The sequence below is a fragment of the Protopterus annectens genome, chromosome 11.part0 (genome assembly GCF_019279795.1).
Source record: "Protopterus annectens isolate FY-2018-M chromosome 11.part0, PAN1.0, whole genome shotgun sequence".
In the NCBI taxonomy this organism is placed as follows: Eukaryota; Metazoa; Chordata; order Ceratodontiformes; family Protopteridae; genus Protopterus; species Protopterus annectens.
The window spans coordinates 232,490,512-232,512,517 of NC_056745.1; the positions used below are offsets into that span (position 1 = coordinate 232,490,512).

The following is a 22,006-nucleotide window of genomic DNA, read 5'->3' on the forward strand; positions in this document are numbered from 1 at the left end:
GAGATAAGGGCAGTCCTCCTAGCATTGCAGGCATTTCAGGATGTTCTCTCCTTGGATATGATTTCTGTTCAAATGGACAAACATGACTGTCGTTTGGTATATCAACAAGCAGGGAGGAACCTGATCTTACCCCTTATGTCGAGAGGCCACAAGAGTATTTCAGAGGGAATATCTTTGCACCACTTTCTGATAATGCATATCCTGGAGAAATCAACAGTGATCTGATGAAGCTTACTGCGAAAGCGCTTATCTGTATTTCATTCTGTCATTAAAATTTGTGTTTTACGTCTGCTGTGGACTACTTGGAGAAGACTTTGTTGGTTTATTCTGACAGATAGGTTGAACAGATCCACTCTACTCGGTTATGAGTGATCCCTCAATCACATTGTAGCAGATAAAATTTTCAGCTGCTGGGGGTGTCCTTATTGCAATCTTTCCTTTTCCACAAATACAAAATTGAACAAGTTCTTAGCTCTGGTCCCTTAGGACAGAGAGTCACCCATGGATGTTCTGATCCACTCTTGGCCCCCAAGACGTCTTTATGCATTTCCTCCTTTTCCACTCCTCCAAAGGTTCCTACAGAAAGAAATGGTGCTGAGAAAGTTTCTGTCATCCTCATAGCCAATAATTGGCCCCGAAAGGGGTGGTTTCCCTTCCTCTGGCTTCATCTAATGCAACCACCTTTGGATTTGGCCTCGGACCCTTCTCTCACCTGTCCGGAGAGCCTCATCTGGACTTATGGACACTCAAACTGGCCGCATGGTTTCTCCAGTTTCAGTGATGGTTTGATAGTCCAGGCTTACCCCTTCAGTAGTTCGCAATTTTTCTTCCACTCATAACCCTTTTGTTAGGAAGATAAACAAAAGCAAGTGGAAATGGTTTTCTATTTGGGCATCAAAAAACACCTTGATCCATTTTCAGCTTCTCTTTCCACAATTTTGGATTTTCTAGGTCATTGTTTTCAAGAGGGAGCAAGTTGATCTACTATTAAAGTACAGCTGACATCGATCTCTGCTTTTCACAGAGGGGAAGGAAACACTCCTGTAGCTTCCATCAGGTTATCTAAAGCCTTTCTTCAAGGTACCTTCCTGCTGTTTATCCCTCTCAGAGATCCATTTCCACCTTGGGATATTGCAGCTGTCATAACAGTCCTGGGCAAGACCCCCTTTTGAACCTGCTGCTACAGTTGACCTGAAGTATGTGTCATGAAACCTTATTTTTGGTCGCCATAACTTCAGCAAAAAGGATTTCTGAGTTGCAAGTGCTTTCTACGAAACTCCTTTATTTGATTTTTAATAAAGACAGAGATTTTGTGAGGACAGCTCCATCCTTTCTACCAAAGGTGGCATCAGAATCCTTTGTTGTTCAGGTCATAGATTGCCAGTATTCTTTCTGAATGTCTTCATCAGGGGTGAATACGCCTTGCACTTGCTGGATTTTTATCATCAGTTGCATTTTTATTTGCATCAAACTGTCTGTATCAGAATGTCTGAGTGTTCATTTCATTTGTAAAGACTAAGTTGGGACAAGAAGTATCAAATATTTCCTTGTCTAGTTGGCTGACTCAATGTATATCTTTTCAGTACTTGGTTTCAAAACCTAAAGCTCATTTAACTAAATCAATGGCCTCATCTACAGCCCTTTTCTCCAGTGTCTCCATTGATGATATTTGTGCAAGAAGCTACCTGGTCAAAAGTTCATGCATTTATTTCTCACTATAAATTGAGCATTTAGTCTAGGGCTAGCGCTACTTTTGGCTCAGTTGTACTCGGGAATATCCTTCCTCAAGGTTACACAAGTGTTGAAATAGCTGAGGAATTTGCCTGATATGTAGAGGAGTGGATGGAAAGACATCAGATAAAAAGTTATGCACTTACCGTAATAGATCTATGCTGTATTATATCCATAACTCTACTACCCACCCTCCATACCCCTTCCTATTTTACTGTTTTTATTCAGATGGTATTTTGTCATCAGTATATGTCACCTATAATGGATCTGACTGACTTCGCCTTGGATCTTGGAGTTTGCCACAGTATCTATTTTCTCTCTCTCTCTCTCTACCATTAGTTATGACCTTGATCAGGTTGTTTTTAGGATGGGAAAACTTGATCTAAGGTAGCTCCTGTGATACATGGGAATTATGGGTAGGGGGAGGAGCCTAAGTACCAGATCCTAAGCTTTGAAGCAACTAAAAAACAATCTGATGTCAGATCCGAGACCCCATTCAGAGAGGAATGGATGGAGTATGACAACACAGATGTATCATTATGGTAAGTACATAACTTTTGATGTTATGTTGTCCTATCTCACCTTCATTCATTGCTGGATGGGTTCAGAACCGAGAATCAGTTCCGACTCGGCATGTACTAAAGCTCGAGATCTTCCACAGGCTCGAGGCTATACCCTTTCCCATCATGCTTAGGGAAGAATACCCACATCTCGTTTGCCACTAAACAGATCGGGTGCTTCCTCTAGGCTCAGGCAAAGTGGAAACTTTTTTCCTTACCTTGTTATAGTTTTACTATCCAAATATTTAGTGTGGTTTGTAGAATTAGTTTGTAGGAGTGTGCTGTAAATCTTTTCTGGTTCACTGTGCTGTTTTTTCTTGTTGTGGCCATCGTCTAACCATTAGACCGTTTGTGTTTATCCCCTATCCCAGTTCCAAAACTCGTTTAAATTAGAGAGTTTTTTGGGACTTTACTAATATATTTTTGTCATAGTTGTTGTTATCCTTATCATTAGACAGTCCATTTAAGTTACTGGGCTCCCTTCGGCCCATTTGATTTAGAGGACTTTCCCTTGCTTTCCTCCTTCTGTGAGGAGTTTGTCGTTTGAGTAAGAGACTTCTCCTATTATTGCCTTTAATTACTAGTTTAATTTCCATTTTTAGTAGTTGCTGTTACCTTTCAAAAAAAAAAAGTAGTAGTTCTGCTATTTCTTTTCAAAACAGAAATATGTCGAAGGATAGTAAAGAGACTAAGCCTTCGGGCTTTAAAAATGTGATAAATGTAGCCAGGTGATGTTTCTGACAGATGGACACACCAGTTGTGTGTATTGTTTAGGTGCTGTCGACCTGCAAGAATCATGCTCGTTCTGTCATGCCTTCAGCTACAGAGTTTTAATGGAGAAAGAGAGAACAAGCAAAAATAATCCTTGTTTTCCCGCCTTCCTCGACTAGTTTAGACCAGTTTACAGGCATTGCTGTATTCTGGGCTGTGGTGTAGTTCCTGTGTTGTCCATTACCTTACTTGGATAGAAGGAAGTTTCTTTGCTCACCAGTGGGAGTGGGGAGCCTTGAGCAGCCTACCTGTCCTTGGGGGAAGTGACCTCAGCACAAGAAGCTGTAGTAATTGGTTGTTTGGGACAATTTCCAGCTCTTTTGTAGTTCACTGTTTAAAATCTGCCTCTAGGCATTTTTTTCTGGCTATACTGCTCAGACAAGCTCCACGTGGGTTTACAGAGTGGTCCTAGCAGCAGGGAACTCAGAAAAGCGACTACCTTCTGGATTTAAGTATCTTTGTTTTTTTTCACTTGAAATAGCTTCTGTAGCTTACCTTGAACTAGCCTGAACTGTTTTTTAACTGATTGCTGCATTATTTTAAAATCTGCACTTAAAGTTACATTTTAGTCGAATTTGATCGAAAGTTTGCTTGTTTGTTTGTTTAATTTAACTGTGTTGGCTGCCCACTAAAGTGTGCTAGCCTGTGTAACTAATTTATCACTGTTTCTGCATTTTCTGTGTGTTTCTACCAAAAAAACAATCCTTGTTTTCCCGCCTTCCTCGACTAGTTTAGACCAGTTTACAGGCATTGCTGTATTCTGGGCTGTGGTGTAGTTCCTGTGTTGTCCATTACCTTACTTGGATAGAAGGAAGTTTCTTTGCTCACCAGTGGGAGTGGGGAGCCTTGAGCAGCCTACCTGTCCTTGGGGAAAGTGACCTCAGCACAAGAAGCTGTAGTAATTGGTTGTTTGGGACAATTTCCAGCTCTTTTGTAGTTCACTGTTTAAAATCTGCCTCTAGGCGTTTTTTTCTGGCTATACTGCTCAGACAAGCTCCACGTGGGTTTACAGAGTGGTCCTAGCAGCAGGGAACTCAGAAAAGCGACTACCTTCTGGATTTAAGTATCTTTGTTTTTTTTTCACTTGAAATAGCTTCTGCAGCTTACCTTGAACTAGCCTGAACTGTTTTTTAACTGATTGCTGCATTATTTTAAAATCTGCACTTAAAGTTACATTTTAGTCGAATTTGATCGAAAGTTTGCTTGTTTGTTTGTTTAATTTAACTGTGTTGGCTGCCCACTAAAGTGTGCTAGCCTGTGTAACTAATTTATCACTGTTTCTGCATTTTCTGTGTGTTTCTACCAAAAAAACAATCCTTGTTTTCCCGCCTTCCTCGACTAGTTTAGACCAGTTTACAGGCATTGCTGTATTCTGGGCTGTGGTGTAGTTCCTGTGTTGTCCATTACCTTACTTGGATAGAAGGAAGTTTCTTTGCTCACCAGTGGGAGTGGGGAGCCTTGAGCAGCCTACCTGTCCTTGGGGAAAGTGACCTCAGCACAAGAAGCTGTAGTAATTGGTTGTTTGGGACCATTTCCAGCTCTTTTCTAGTTCACTGTTTAAAATCCGCGTTTGCATGGCTTTGCGCGGTCATACGCATAGCGCAGCGTCGGTTAAACAAGGTTAAACTTTTTCTGGCTCCGCCAAGTCTGTTCTTCAAATTTTCCCTTAAGGAAGCTCTACTCTTAGTATAACCAGACTACTCACTGTATTATAAGCCTAGCACTTGTTCTCAATACGTCTCTACTAAGTAAGCACTCTCTTACTAAGTAAAGCACTACATCTACTTACCACCCCTGTGAATACCCACTTCCCTTAAAGGTATACCACTCCCTTATACTGTTCTAGCATGTCGAGTGGTAGATTACTGGCGTCGTCTCCAGTTCAGCTGGTCAATCTGGGCATCTTGAGACAATGCTACAATTGTCTCATGTACACAGACAACCCTCTCCTCCTCCCAACAAACACAAATACATGAGAGATGCAACTATATAGCCAAACTGGAGGCTGAACTCTCTCAACTCAGGGCTGGCATGACCAGACAGGAGGAGATGGTAACCACACACACAACAATCCCAGTCCCACATAGACCTACCACAACTGCAAACCAAACACATAAAAACACAAAGACAATCTCGGAGGCTCTAATAAAAAACTTACCAAAACAACAGAGGCTCCCAAAGCAGACATCCAAAAATCCACCACCTCAAAACAAAACACATGCAGCACATACTTCAATAAATCAGTGTGTCGACCAATCGCAGCCCTTAAGGCCAAACACCTTGCCTGATACACTAGTAATAGGTGACTCCATAGTCAGACACACTGATGTCCCACTGACCAGGCTGAACAAGGAGAAGGTGACTGTGAGCTGTCTATCGGGCGCTAGGATCCGCCACATAACACACGCACTCAGGTCACTCCAAAGCAAGTACAAATATGACTCCGTCATTGTCCATGCTGGTGTGAATGACCTGAGACATACCTTCCTGGACTACGTGAAAAGAGACATAGAGGAGCTCTCTGATTATGTAGCCCAGGCTGGTATGACCCTGACCCTGAGCAGCATCTTGCCCTCACCAAGAATGATACCACAATACAAAGACAAGATGATCAGCTTTAACAATTGGCTCAAGTACTGGTGTCATTCTAAGGGGATCCAATGTCTGTCTGCCTGGAATGATATGTTGGATAAGCCACGCTGCTTCGCAAGGGATGGCTTACACCTGTCACCACTGGGCTTCCGGTTATTGGCTAAGGCTCTTGCCACCCCCATAGTGCCTTTTTTAGGCAAGGCTCAAAAGACAAACCCACCTCCTTAGAAAACAAAAATGGAAAAAAACTAAGGGTAATGCTGCTCAACGCCAGAAGTCTAAATCTCAAGATGCAGGCACTTGATGCACTCCTCAGCATGGAGAACATCGACGTCTGTGCAGTAACTGAAACCTGGTTCAAGGCTCCTGAGAGCACCCCAGTGCTACCAGGCTATACCTCGTATCATGCTTTTCGGCCCCAAAACCCGGGCTGACCCACAAAGGGAGGGGGAGTGTCCATATTCATAAAGGACACCCACACCTCCAGGTTAGTAGCAACACATGAAGCATCAGAGACCATACAGGTGCAACTAACCATAGGCAAAACTGCTATACAACTGGTAGCATGTTACAGACCACCCTCCCAATCTCAAGAACCCCACTCAGCCTTCCTCAAGACATTGGAGGATATGAATGTATCACAAAATACCATCATACTGGGAGACTTCAACTACCCAAACATAGATTGGGTACATTATTCTAGCCCTAATACCCTAGCCCAAAGGTTCCTGGAATTCATAAATTCAAATGCACTGGAACAACTAGTCACCTTTCCCACTAGGGGAGATAATGTACTAGACCTGATCATCACAAACATGGGGACAAAATGCTCCACACCAGAAGTATACCCCTCACTAGTGAGATCTGACCACAAACTAATCACCCTGGATATACATATCCCACCTCCACCCCCAGCACAAAAGACCACAGTGAAAAACTTCTCAAAAGCAGACTTCACTCTTCTTAAGACTGAGATGGTATCCTTTAAGCCCACTATGCCAGTGGATACCACATCCCACAATGCCGAATCCTTCACAAATGCTTTCTATGGACATCTCCAAGAATGCATGGATCATGCAATCCCAAACAAGTCCAAGTCCCTCTCCACCAAATGTAAGCATCCTGTCTGGTGGACCTCAGCCATAAACAAATTGTATAACAAAAGAAGGAAGCTACTGCACGTCAGAGCAAAATCCCATGAAGGGAAGACATCTCTGATCAACATTAGCAGAAAACTACGTTCTCTCATAAAAACATCCAAGGCAAACTTTGAGAGAAAAATCGCTAAGGACACTAAAGATAACCACAAAGCCTTCTTCAGCTATGTTAGAAACCTGGGCGGAAACCCTCAGATATGCTCAGAGTTGGTTCACAACAACAAAAAATACACTGAACCCACAGATATTGCTAATATTCTGTCTGACAGGTTCAGTGCAAATTTCTCGCCTCCTTCACCCCCAAAAGAAGAAATACTTATCCCAGCTGAATGCAATCTCCCTGTCATCTCAGATGTCCAAGTGAGAACCGCCCTAAACAAAGCAAAAAACACAGCATCAATGGGACCTGACGGTATCCTGGGGTGCGTGTTACGTGAACTCCAAGAGGAGCTAAACCCACACATAAAAATGCTGTTTAACCTTAGCCTTACTTCGGGATATGTACCTGAGCACTGGCGTACAGCAACAGTGGTCCCACTCCACAAAGGGGGTGCCTCTATAGACCCTGGAAACTACCGCCCCATAAGCTTAACTAGCCTGGTCTGCAAAGCTGTGGAAAGAATCATTATGGAACTCATAAACGGAGACATAGGGGACCTACAGACGCTTGACCCCACCCAGTTCGGCTTTGTAAAGGGCAGAATCCTGCCTTTTAAACCTGGTTGACTTTTTTGAAACAGTCACTAGAGCCATTGATGAGGGCAAAGCAGTCCATACAGCATACCTGGACTTGGCTAAGGCCTTCGACACAATACCCCACTCAGGCATCATAGATAAGCTAAACAGCTTAAAAGTAAACCCTTATGTCACTAGATGGTTTGCAAACTGGCTAAAGGACAGAACCCATAAAGTTAAAATCGCTGGAGCAATGTCAGACTCAAAGCCAGTCACACGTGGTGTCCCACAGGGATCTGTCCTGGGACCCCTCTTGTTCGGCATTTATTTCTCAGATGTTAAAGCAAACATGGGAGGGCTGTGGCTGACAAAATTCGCAGATGACTGCAAACTAGGTGCCACAGTCGATACACCAGCAGATACACACATCCTACAAAAAGGCCTCACTGAAATGGACAACTGGTGCCGTAGTCACGGCCTTAAACTAAATGCCAAAAAATGTATAGTCATCCCTTTTGGAATAAACAAAGTACCCACAAATTATCACATAGACAGCAACCCACTGAGTACGGAAAAAGTAATCAGAGACCTAGGGACCCAAGTAGACAGCGACCTCTCATTTGACACCCACTTTGCCAAAGTGGTTAGAAAAGCATTCTACCTTGCACACCTCATCATGAAGGGTTTCACAAACAGATCCAAGGATGTCATTGTACCCCTATATTCCTCCCTCATCAGACCCATGATTGAGTACAATGCCCCATTTGGTATGTATCTCACCCGGCACTTGCAACAGCTGGAGAGACCACAAAAGTACCTCACCAAAAGGATCAAGGGTCTCCAACATATGTCTTATTCTGCCAGACTAAAGAAACTTCAGCTCTATTCAGTAGCATACCGCCTGCTCAGAGGTGATCTCTGCCTGACGTACAAGGCCATGTCCAATCAGGATCTGATGGACATGCTCCACCTCAAAAAATCCAAATCCATCAGGCCCACGAGAGCTAAAGACTTAAACCTCGGCACAAGTATGAATAGGACATGCTGGAGGGATAGATTCATAACCCAGAGGCTTCCCATGCTTTGGAACAGGATCCCAGTTCGCATTAGGCAGAGCCCCTCACTGACTCTCTTCAAGAGAAATCTTGATGAGTGGATGGGAGATCGTAAGTTTACCCCAGGGGTCACATCTGTGTCACTGCTAGACAGGGGCACATTAAACTAATTCTATTATATAAGGGGACCTTCACTGTGTCACTACTAGACAGAGGCACAGTAGTCTAGATTTATTCTGTACATTTTTGTACCATTTCATGGGGTGGTAAAAGCCACATCACTATGGCTAGGCTTACAAATGCCCCAGGGCAGATAGCCTAGTACTATACTATGAAACTATGAAACTATAGTCAGGGAGTTGTTAAAGGTACACTTTACTGAAGCTCTGGAAGGGAATCAAAGTACTGCTAAATCTTCCACAAGTCTCCATCTTTAAGATCGGAGAAATTGTCAAAAAGATCATCTTCCACAGCTCCATCTTCTGAACCTTCGAAGAAACAAGCAAAGGATTCGTCTAGGGACCGAAGGCTTTCTGACCCGAAAAAAGTACCTCTTTGGTTTCTATAGTGATTTCGGAGCCGACAGCGTTTCGTATTCAGAGCCGGTCCCCAGTTCTCGAGCCAGTCTCCTCAGCATTACAGTCTCCAGTTTTGCAGTCATTCAAATCCTCGACCCCATCGTCTCATTCCTCCAAGAGACTTTCGTACAATGATGTGGAGCGGGTGGTCAAGAGGCTTTTATGGATGCTGGCACTGGCCAAGATCCTGTCGACCCCAACCCGTAAGGATTCAAGACAGACTACCATTGCTTCCACTTCATCGATTCCTCCTCTGACCCATGATGTGCCTTCGGAGCTGAAGTGCCTGGATCTGATTGTAGTGGAACCGTCGGGGCAGAGACCTGTCCTGGGTTCTTTGGTTCCGAATACTGCTCCGATTTCCTCAGTTCCATTGGTTTTTGAGGGGTCTAGGGGTCGACGCTCCCCAATCAGGTCAAGGTAGAAGAGTCTAGTTGGACAATTATCTGACCCAGGTCTACCTCTCAGGGCTTCGGCACAGGTGAGCTTGGTGCCTACATCGACCTCTGAGCACACCGCCTTGGTTCGGGGGGAGTCTCCTGGTTCCTCGGAGGTGGGAGCTCCCTCAGAGTGGGTCCGTGGTGCTTTCAAAGGCATGGGAGAGTGCTGTCACCTCAGACAGCTCCACTGTCAGATCCTAGCACTCTCCCCCCCCCCCCCAGAGCGTCAGAGTCTGTCTCTTTGCCATCCCGCCCCACGAGTGTGGCGACCCAAAGTCCCATGACGCCTCACTGGGCGAAACCATCTCTTCCAAAATCTCTTCTGAGTACCCCTCAGGGGAAGTACCTGGAAAGAGATTATTTAAGAGGAAACACCTAGACTCCCCTGAGGAGTCCATCACTTCAGACACAGACTTCAATGAGTCGGAAGGGTCCCCATGGTCACCCTCTGAGGATGTCTCCTTTGCGGACATCCTAGAGATCCTTAAACAGAGAGGTGGCTGGAAGTCCATCAACCCTTCTGAGGATGCGTCTGTGTATCTGGATGCTTTTGGGTCTCGGCCCCTCCACCTCTTGGGTGACTCTGCCTTTCGACCAGCTCATGAATGTAGTCAGTCGGAAGGCGTGGGGCTCTCCATATTCTGTGGAATCTGTTCCTAGGAGGCCAAATAAATTTATTACTGTGCCCTCTGATAAGGAGTCCCTCACAAAAAGTGTCCTGGTAGATACTATGGTGGTGGCGGCAGAAATTGTCTGAGACTTCCTCATCTGTCCATCCACCGAATAAAAGAGTCTTGTATGATGGACAGATATAGAAAGCATATGTTTTCGTCAGCTTCCTGTATGCTTAGATCACTGAACTATCTAATCTATTTCACTAGGCTTCAGAGGGATTTCCTGAAGGAGCTAGCAGATTCCCTCCAAAGTTTTACAGCTGCAGAGGTTTCAGACAGAATGACAGCCCACTTTCCACGTTAAATTCTGTGGTAAACTCCTACATGTGACTTATCTCTTATGTGGCTGATGGAGCAAGTAGGGCAGTGAGTACAGGAATCTCCTTAAGGAGGCATTCCTGGATGCGCTTATGTGATTTTGCAGAGCCCTTCAGGTCTTTCTTTATTAATGCCCCTTTTGATGGCTCATCATTGTTCAGACCAAAAGTGAGAGAGACTCTACCAGGTGCGAGCAAGGGAGAAAGACTCTTTCTGCCGTTGGAGTCTATTTCTCCTTCCCTACCAGACCTTATCCCAAGGGCCAGAAGGGTAAGTGTAGTTCCATGTCCCAGAGAGCCTTTCTGGATGCACATGGTGATTCATCCCCTAGGGGCAGAGGTGGAAATAACAATGGAAGACATTGACCATGTGGCAGAGGAGGTCCGCAAAACCAGGGTGACAGGCATACATTCCTTGGTAGGCCCTTCCAGTGCTCCTAAAAGGAGGCCCAGCTGTCCACCTCTGGAGGCAGTCCAGGGGTCACTTATCTTTGTACCCAAATGCCTGGCAAGAAATGAGACAGATGGGTACAAGCGATCATATCCAGAGGCTACTGCATACCCTTTTCCTCCCCCTTTAGAAAAAAAATCAGTCCCAGATATTCCACCCAGTCAGAGGGACCATGCAATCATGGAGGTATAAAGATTGCTAGAAAAAAGTCATCCATAACGTCCCCGCAGACCAAATAGGATCCAGAACTTACTCAAGGTTTTTTTTAGTTCCAAAAAAGACAGGGGACTGGAGGCTCATTCTGGATCTCAGCAGACTAAATAAGTCCGTAAAGAAGTCAAAGTTCCAGATGGTGACACTACAGTCGATACTCCCCTTTCTGGGGAAAGACAATTGGATGTGCTCGATAGATCTCCAGGATGCGTACTACCACATAAAGATGGACAGGCAATCCAGAAGTCATCTACACTTTCGGCTGGGAGCCAGTCATTACCAATTTTGGTCTCTGCCCTTTGGTCTCACTACAGCCCCCAGAGTGTTCACCAAATGCATGGCAGTAGTCACGGTTTACTTGAGGCTTTAGGATTCCAGGTGTTTCCGTACTTGGACAATTGGCTCCTAACCGCCACCACCGAGCATCTACTAACCAGAGCAAGAGACACCACCATCCGTTTTGCTCTCAGCTGGGCATCATGATAAACTTTGAAAAGTCTGCCTGTTGACATCACAACATGTTGTGTTTATAGGAGCAGACTTAAACACAAGAGAAATAGTAGCCAAACTTTCTCCTGACAGGATACAAACCTTACGTCAACATGTCAAAAAACTCTTAACAAGGAAAAAAGTACAAGCGAAGGTTTTAGGTACCATAGCAGCAGCTATAACTGTGGTACCCCTTGCTCATCTGCACATGAGGATTCTCCAGTGGCTACTTTTCACCCAATGCATGCAGGAGTTACCCATGTCTCACAAGATTATCATAACGGAATCCTGCAGGAGGGATCTGTACTGGTGGCTTCACTCTACCCAGGTGGATTTGGGCAGACCATTCATCTTCCTGCAACCAATAGCTACAGTGACCACGGACACTTCCCAGATAGGGTGGGGGGGGGGCATTATCTGGAGAAGACTGTCCAAGGAGTTTGGCAGGAATTCAAAAATCACTTGCATATCAATGTCGTAGAGATGAGAGCTGTGCTTTTGGTGTTGCAGGCATTCCAGGACTCCCTTCCACTAGGAACAATTGCAATCCAGACAGACAACATGTCACTGGTGTGGTATATAAACAAACAAGGAGGAACCAGTTCTTACCCCCTATGGCAAGAGGTTCAAAGAGTATGGCAGTGGGAAGTCTCTTCCCAACGCTTTCTGATAGCAACGCACATCCTGTGGAAATCCAAAGAGGATGGCAGACAAACTCAGCAGAGCTATTCTAATGCCTCACGAGTGGTCCCTAAAACAGCACATTTTCTGCAAGTGAGGCCAGCCTTGCCACATCCACGAATGCCAAATGTAACGGCTACTTTGCCCTGATCCCCCCTCTGGGGAGTCATCAGGGGACACACTTGTACACGATTGGCCCCCATGTCTTCTCTATGCCTTCCCTCCTTTTCCTTTAATTCCCAAAGTCCTTCAGAAAGCCAACACATTGAGAAGCAGTTTAATACTCATTGCCCCATACTGTCCTCATCAGATTTGGTTCCCCTTTCTGTGGCCCCATCTACAAGAGGAGCCGTGGATTTTGGACCTAGTTCCAGACATCCTGACTTGTCCATTAAGGATGCTCCATCCATTGATTCAAAGCCTCAAACTGACAGCTTGGCTGCTCCACTTCCACTCCTAGCCGGGCTTCCAGATATTTCCCCTGCTGTGGAACATATTCTGATTTCATCCCATAAGGCTACAACCAGAAAGCTTTATGCTAGCAAATGGAAAAGGTTTTCCTGTTGGGCACTCAGTAATCACATTGATCCTTCCACGGCCCCCGTAACATCAGTTTTAGATTTCCTAGCAAAACCTTTCAACAAAGGTGCAGCAGTGGCTTATATTCAAATTGAATGAGCTATTTTTGAACTACCATATTGGAGAAATGGGGTTCAAAATCATGTCCCATAGGCTCTGCAAGGCTTTTCTGAAAGGTACCTTTTTGCTAAGGCCTCCAGTGAAAGAACCACCAGCCTCCAGTGAAAGAACCACCAGCTGCCTGGAACCTCAACTTGGTATTGTCCACTTTGATCTTTCCTCCCTTTGAACCTACATCATCTTGTCATCTAAAGTTCCTAACGTGGAAAACAACCTTCTTAGTAGCCATCACGTCTGCCAGAAGGGTATCAGAACTCCAAGCATTATCAATACATCCCCCATACTTGATTTTCCACAAAGATAGTGTGTCCCTGAGAACCAATCCTTCATTCCTACCCAAGGTATGTTCCGAAGCAAATTTAAATCAATCCATTGACTTGCCTGTTTTTTCCCAAACTAGGGCAACAAGGCAGAATATAGATTACATCAACTGGATGTACACAGGCAATTACATTTCTGTCTAACAGAACGAAGGAATTAAGAAAATCAGATCAACTGTTTGTATCTTTCTCAGATAAAAAGAAGGGTGCCCCAATATCTAAGGTCATGCTTTCCAAAGGGCTTACTGATTGTATAAACTTCTCGTACACATCTCAGGGTAAAGAACTTCCGGGAAAAATTAAAGGTCATTCTACAAGAGCCATAGCTACCTCTTCGGCTTTTCAGGCTAGGCTACCCATGGATTCAGTTTGTGCTGCAGCAACATGGGTAAGGCCTCATACCTTTATTACTCATTACAAAGTTGATTTGGCCTCCAGGAACATGGCCTTCTTTGGGTCCACAGTTCTGAAGAGTATTTTCCTTTGAGCCACCCAAGAAAGAAGGTGCTAGGGGCACTGTCCCATCCAACAATGAATGAAGATGAGATAGGACAACATAACATTAAGAAGTTATGTACTCACCATAACGTTCCATGTTTGTTGTCCATCTCACCTTCATTCTTGCGTCCCACCCTCCTTCCCCCAGCCTTCACTCCTGGAGGATTGAGAGGTTCTTACAAATTGGAAATGCATTTTCTCTGAATTTCTTCCTTAGTTCTTTGTTTTTGGAAATGGTTATATGTAGGTGCTACTAGTTTAGTATTTGCAAATAAGATCTGGGTATTCTTCCCTAAGCATGATGGGATAGGGTATATCCTCGAGCCAGTGGAAGCTCTTGAGCTTTAGTATAGGCCAAGTCAGAACTGATTCTCTGTTCTGAACCCATCCAGCAATGAATGAAGGCGAAATGGACAACAAACATGTAACAGTATGGTGAATATATAACTTCTTATTTTTCTGCACAACGTACTAAAACAATTTTTTTCAGTATGAGTATTCATACAGGAAGTTACTGCTACATAAGGAGTCGTATTTCCAAAACGTCTGCGGTCTATACAAGGTACTTTAATTATATTCTGCAACAACCACTTATGCATCTATTTGCAATGTTTCTGCTGCAAGTAAGTAATAAACTGTGGATTACACAGTGACCACATCATCCTCATCAAACACTGCAATGAAGTTAGTTTTGGACATGACATTAAGTAGCATGACATTAAGTAGCAGTATTTTGATGCTTATGACTTTGTAGCTGTCTGCTTCGGAGGGGTACTTTGTACTGCTTGGGAATCTACCCAGATGTTAAGTTCTACTGTTACATTGAGCCACTCCCTCAAGAAGTGAAAAATGGCCTTAACAGTAGATCTTTGAGGACAGATCAGTGCAGCAGTAAAGCTACCCTTTTTTCCTTCCTTCTATATAGGGCATGTACATAGTTACGATTCTAGTTTTATTTTCTGGTTGTGCAAGCAAATGTTTCTTGGATCATGGCTGGTTGCTTATGTTGTATACTTGACATCCACACTGTACTTGTGCTCCACAGCCACTTTCCTCAGCAAGGACTTTTCCTCAAAGAACCAGAGAGAACATCAGCCAGTATCAGTCTTGTATGGAAGTTTCATACCACCTGATTGCTTACATTGGGAGTTATTACACCAATATTGCCCTTGCATGTTTTCTTTTCTGTTACTGTGTGTCTACCTATGTAGCATTTTAAAAGAAATGTCCTGTTAAAGATGTTTTAAAAAAAAATGTTCTTGCAAAGAAAAGGACAGCTGTGAAAAAATGTCAGATCAAGAGAAAAACAGGAAATGGCTAAGCACTAAAGGTTATGATTTGCAGTTACAGTAGTTTCTGTGGGAAGTATTTTACATAGCTGAGCGTCATGCATGCTACATGCTTTAACAAAGTTACTCTTTGTAATTCGTTGTTACCTTATGGCTTATATGATACAACTGTATCATATTTCTCTCTTTCTCTCCTACTGTTTTGCTGCAGTTTACGACCAGTTTGTTCAGCATTCATCACTGGGTGCACTTGTTTTAATTTGGTATACTGCTAAGTATTGGCCATCTGATGCATCTTTCATCTTACTCAAGCCATTGTCTTTTCATTTTACTTTTCCAAAACATTGGCAGCATATTTACACTACTGATAACATCTGCCTTGGTATGTCTGTGTAGGCACAAATGAAAACTATCTTAGAATTATGTCACTTGGTTGAAGCCGTTCTTGTTTGGTGATCTAATGCCTGAGATCCTTTAAAATATCTTTTTGTGTAACATTTTCTCATTTAACTATGTTTCTTGAGAATATTTCATTTTACATAGCCATGACAGATGGGAAAATTGCAAGGTCTGAACCATTTCCTAGGTGATTCACTCTGCATGACCTTTAGTGGGTCACTGATATTTTCCTTGGGAGGTAGTGATGAGAGATTTATACAGTTGCCACCTCTCAAAATAAGCAAGTGGCTGAAAGTTTGTAGGACTTTGTTCATGATAGATGTAGTTTTATATCAGGAATTTAAATGTATATGTGCACTAGGGATGAGCAAGGTACACAACTGATGATTTTTTTTTTTTTTTAACAGAGCACAGAAGAAAAACTGACCTTGGCTCAGGAAGATCTGGTGTCCAGTCGAAACCAAATTAGCAGCCATAACCAGCTGATCCAAGAAATGAAGGCTGCAAAAACAGCACTGGAACAGAATATGCTGGAAAAAGAAGAGCAGATTAAACTTCATGTGACGGCTTCAGAACAGTCTCAGAAAGAGAAGGTAATTTCCTGGTGTACTTCTTTTTGGTACTATTTTCCAGTATGTGATTCCAGCATGAAATTTTTTTTTTTTTTACTTTGACACCAGGTAACAGGCTGTTTTGTATTGTCCAAAATTGTGTACATTTTGTAAACTGTTGTGGGTATTTTATGATTTAGTCTCAATGTTTTTTTGAGACTTACAATGTTAGTGAAACCTAAATTCTCTGTGGCATAATTCATTTCCTTTTCTCACATACACACTTCTGCTCTTTCTATTTTCTGAATTAAAATAATAACTTGTTCCTTTGTGCAAGAGGCAGGAAGTTTTGAAGTAAATGAAAAAGAAAACATCTTACACTTGCAGCGTAACCAACAGCAGCAAAACAGTGGAAAATAAATAAGAAACAGCCTCAGTTACTCACAGCAGGAAAAATAAAAATAAAATGTATGTTAGCACTTTCACGGTATTCACCGCTTCATCAGACATACATTCTCTTAAAAAATAGAAGCATTTTAAAACCATACCAATTAATGACATCACAAATCAATTAAATTAAAGACACATTGTCAAGCACTTAAAAAATTTTTTAAAAACACCATCTTAAAAATAACAGTTCAGTGTTTCATCATACTTTGTGATGTCATTAATTGGTATGGTTTTAAAATGCTTCTGTTTTTTTAAGAGAATGTATGTCTGATGAAGCGGTGAATACCGTGAAAGCGCTAACATAATATTTTTTTTTTCTGCTGTAAGTTTTGAAGTATATGGAGCAGGAATTCTTTCAGCAGAGTAGAAAAAAAAGACATTTTTTTTGCCAGATGGTAGTTGATTGTATTTAGCAGTATGTCAAAAGCAGTGTTAACTGCTTTGCCACCATTGCAATACTTCTCTGTGCTGTTTCTAATAAAAAAAGAATGATTAAGTAGAATGTTCTTCTTTGGAGTCCTGATTAAAAATGGTGCTGAATAATGGAGTGAAACATGACTTGACTGCAGGTCATTGAATTGGGAGCCAGGTGCAGTGCTGGTTAAGAGTAGTTTTTCTGGAGCAGGTGACAGTTTCTGTGCAGTGCGAGGTGTGGCAGTAAGGCTGTTTTGGAAGACTCCTTGGCTATAATTTGGGCAGTTAGTGCTGTTTGTGGAAATAAGGGCAAAAGTTGGCTAGGCTTGTAAGGGACTTCGAGCTATTAGCTTAGTGACTTCCTATGATCCTGTGTTCTGGTGCAGAAACCCTGGATAGAAGTTATGTGCTAGCAATGACTTAGTAAGGTAATGTACATTTTGTACATGAGTAGAATTTGGGAAATTTTGATGTGGCTCTTAAAGTCCCACTGCACCAGTGGACTGTTTTACTAAAATTTACGTGGTTGTTCTTTTCATATGGGAATTAGCTTTGGGGCAGTGTTTGCTTCTATGACCGACTTGCATTTCCCCAGACCAGAAGCCCCTGGTGGACCACTTGGGCAGGTCTTTCAGCAATGGCAAGTGGAGAGGAAAGTCTTTATATGGTAATTGAGAAGTGAAGGGTCCCAGAGATGGATTTTATAACCTGACAATCAAGTGAGGAAGTTTAGATCCACATACTCTTGCAAAGGAACTTAGGCAGTAATGTTGTCTCCATTCCCTGGTAACTAAATTTTTCTGCCCATCCCAGTACTTCTAGAAGCAGTGCTTACAACCAGAAGAGAGGTAAAGGCCCATCTTTTATGTCCACCCCCAGCCAAAGCAGTCTGGGTTTTCCCACCTAGATCAAATCAGTTTAGAGGGACTACTGACTTTTCTATCCCATGGTACCCTGTCAACACAGCAAAGCAGCTGGCTCATGGATTTTATTTTTGGCTTGGTATCATAGGTTGGTACTAGGCTATCTGCCCTAGGGCCTATACAAGCCTAACCATAACAATTCCCTGGCTATTTCTTCCCACAGTATTTACTTCCCTGGACCCCTGTCTAGCAGGGCAACTAACATGATCCCCGGGGTGAATTTCCTATCTCCCATCCAATCATCAAGGTTCCTTTTGAAGAGGGCCAAAGAGGCGCTCTGCTTGACATGTATGGGCAGTCTGTTTCAGAGTCTGGGGAGTCTCTGGGTCAGGAACCTATCCCTTCATCATGTTTTGTTCATTGTGATGACAAGGTTTAGGTCCCTGGAGCGTGTCTCTCTGAGGGATTGGGATTTCTTTAAGTGTAGCAAGTCCAACAGCTCTGGGTTTGACATGGCCTTGTATGTTAAGCAGAGATCGCCTCTGAGTAGACAATATGCGATAGAGTATAGGTGGAGTTATTTTAGACAGTCAGCATACGGCATCTGCTTTAGGCCTGTGATTCTTTTAGTGAGGTATTTCTGCGGCCTTTCTAGTTGTTGCAGATATCTTGAGAGGTACATACCAAATGGGGCATTGTATTCTATAATGGGTCTAATGAGGGATGAATTCAGTGGGACAATGACCTCCTTTTTTCTGGATGAAAAGCCCTTAGCGATGAGGTGTGCCACATAGAAGGATTTCCTGACTGTTGTGGCGATGTGGTTATCGAAGCATAACCTTTTTTATATTTATTTATTTATTGACATTTGTTAACTGGGTTAGTCCAACTGGGATTTTGTCCCATTTTTCAGTGGAGACCCGAGGAGAAAAGCTCCAGAAAATACAATATATGATTACAGTACGAGAAAACAAGTATTACAAACAATAATAGCAAACAATAGAAATAAACAACTACATGTGAAGATTATAATTGAAAGAAAAAATAAATTTAAAAATGTATATATATATATATATATATATATATATATATATATATATATATATATATATGGGTCTACTTTCATAGACCGAAGCGCCACTTTACCGACACCCGGAAGACCGAGACGGAACGACCGAACAGGTAGGTTACCGAAAACGCGATATCCCGACGGCTGAGAGACCGACAACGGCAGCGTGTGAGCGCGATACGGTAAGTGTGCGAAAGTGACAGGTGTAGTATTGGGGAGCGGACAGGTAAGTGTACGATACTGAGGGATTTTAGGATAGTGTGTGGAAAATGTGAGTGTGCGGTGGTGTCGGACTAAGGGTTCCGGTGAGGTAAGTGTGTGGAAGTGACGCAGAACTGTGTAGGGTAGTGTTAAGTGTGTTAGGGTTAGAATGCGGGTGGAGTGAGTGTGCGATAGTGATGGGCTGAATGTTTTAGGGTGTGTTAAGTGAGTTAGGGTTAGGGTGCAGGTAGGGTGAGTGTGCGATAGTGACGGTGTTGGGGTTTAGGGGTGTGTTAAGTGAGTTAGGGTTAGGGTGCAGGTAGGGTGAGTGTGCGATAGTGACTGTGTTGAGATTTAGGGGTGTGTTAAGTGAGTTAGGGTTAGGGTGCGGGTTGGGTAAGTGCGGTAGTGTCGGACGTTATGGTTAGGGTTTAGGTTAAGGTTAGTGGATATGTTGTTGTGTGCAATGTGTATTTGGCGTTTTTTGTGTCGGTGTTTTGGTGTTCAGTATGTTGAGTTGTCGGTGTGGTGTGTTGTCGGTTGTTTGGGGTGGGGAAAATGTGTGTCGGTGATTCGTACGTTCGGTCTATGAAAGTAGACCCATATATATATATATATATCTATATATATATATATTTTTTTTTTTTTCCAAGTGTGATTTTTATTCTTGAAGAAGTCAGCAGACCCATCACAGGGCTGCTTATTTTAATAAAAAAAATGGTTCTTAGTATGGTGTACTATTAACCAAGTGAGCTAACAAGTAAGTCTTCACATCTCAATCTTAAATATTTCGAAAAGATTTTGAGAAGTGCTTGTTTTATGCCTCTGTTAAGGTCCACTTGTCAGCATTGTACCTCAGTGCATACCCCCTTTGTCATCACATTTGTCAGTCAAACAGTTCCTGACAAAGAGGGTACTCTATCTTAAGATATCCATAGGGCATCTCTGCTTGGCTTGGGAAATTGACCCCTTCCCACAAGCTATCTCAGCAGCTTTGAAATTTATTTCTTGGAAACCCAATTACTGATGGTCATTACTTCTAAAAGAATCTCTGTGATGCAGGTCTTGTGTAGGCAGGAGGATGAGGGCATACATCATTTGGTCCAGGAACACATGCTCAGCTATTGCCAAACTGCTTTGTTAGTAGTCCTCTAAGTATGTTCAGCTTCCTGGGGTTGGCATGCATGGGAGAGTGCATATCAATCTATTGTCTGGGGAAAATTGCAAGGGTGATCACATCAGCCAATGTGCAAATCAGCCAGCAGAGGGCAGAGTTATTAACATGACTTGGATGTTTGTCTCAGTAATAAGTGAAAGTCTGTCTAAGGGGCAAGAGCTCTGTGATTAAAATATCAAATATATTTTTTACCAGATGTTGATTATTTTTTGTAAGTTATTGTGCATCTTATTTTAACATATCTGTAACTTTGTTCTAGGCAATTTGTTTCCTGAAATAAATGAAAATACTCTAATAACCACCTCACAGATGTCACCTCTTGGCTGGGTCTTACTCCCTGATGAAGAGGGAATGAATGAGCCAGTTGCCTGAGAAAGGAGTTAATGGTCAGCACACAGTGGGGGCAAAAACAAGTAAATAAAAAATGTCTGTGGTTTAGCCAAATGTCAGCTTGGGCAAGATCCTGTTCTTGTAGCTTTTTAGTTGTTGCAGGAGAGGTATCTGATCTGTAACTAGCCATGGTATCCGTATACAAGACTCTTTGGCAAGGTCAGTAGGAGATTTGTTAATAAATATGGAAAAACAGACTGAGGAGGGGACTGACCTTTGGGGAACCCCTTTAATTAAAGAAGGCTTGTCCAGAAGGGGGAGGGTCATACATGACTTGGATGTTTCTCTCAGATGTAAAGTTTTCAAGCCAGCCTGTTGCCCATGGCTGAGAGGTTGTTAGAAATGTTATGCTGTGGATCTGCCAGATCAGATACTTTGGTGAGGTCCACAAGAACACCATTGATGAAATTTCCACTTTGATTTCGATGCCATCAGAAGAAAAAGACCAGATGGCAATCGTAGTACTTCTCCTATTCCTGAAACTGTGTTAGTGTCTGGACAGGAGGAGGTACAGTGTAGAGAATTGGACATCTGAGAGCAGGTTGGTTTCTGTAATATTTTCCTAAGGTAAAACCAACTGAAATTGGTCTGATGTGTCTGAGATAGTGGACAGTTTATGTATTTTTGGCAAAGAATTTATTATTAAAGATTTACAAATGGTGATGGATGGTGGAAATATTTTGTATAATGAAATGCTGAAATGGGGTGAGGAAGGTCTGTAAGTTATTTTTGTTTTTAACAAAGAGAGAAGAATCAGGGATATGTCCTATTCTCATGTTGCAGTATTCTCACTTGTAGGGTCCTCCACCTCAGGCAACCCAAACGTCCTTCTCCTATGTAAAAGCTTTAGTCTGGTTGCTGTCAGGTGCATGGGATGTCACACGCAGCGCCATAAACCATGGCCCATAAATGTGACATCTACACGCACGGACCACAGAACTTCTCTGCCACAGTCGGCTTCGCTCCACGCTACAAAAGACGTCTTCAGATAAGTACCCCATTGGGGATTTTTTCTTATTTTTACTTTGGCTTGGATTGCTGTTGCTCTTTTATATAGCCAGTGTCATCTAGAAGGGGGAAATGTAAGTGCAGCCGTCACATCTCACACAAGGATTCCCATGAGTTTTGTTTGTGCTGCTTAGGCCAATCCCACGACCAAATGACCTGTAGCATTTATCAGTCATTCATTCCAAAAACCCTACGCAGTCGGACAGCCCAGAAACTATTTGTGGAAAACCAACGACTCAAGCATTTAGCCCTAGGCCTGGAACCCAATTCGGCCGTCAAGGTAGAACCTCCTAA

General features: G+C 42.9%; 1 protein-coding gene across 1 annotated transcript in view; it reads left to right on the forward strand.

Annotated features, from left to right (window-relative positions):
- The window catches only part of EEA1 (early endosome antigen 1), a 1,728,461-nt gene that overhangs the window by 1,436,130 nt on the left and 270,325 nt on the right, over positions 1 to 22,006 (forward strand). Inside the window, exon 24 of the mRNA XM_044087190.1 lies at positions 15,997 to 16,182. Within this exon, the coding sequence (XP_043943125.1) occupies positions 15,997 to 16,182 (186 nt within the window). The remainder of the gene's footprint in view (positions 1 to 15,996; positions 16,183 to 22,006) is intronic.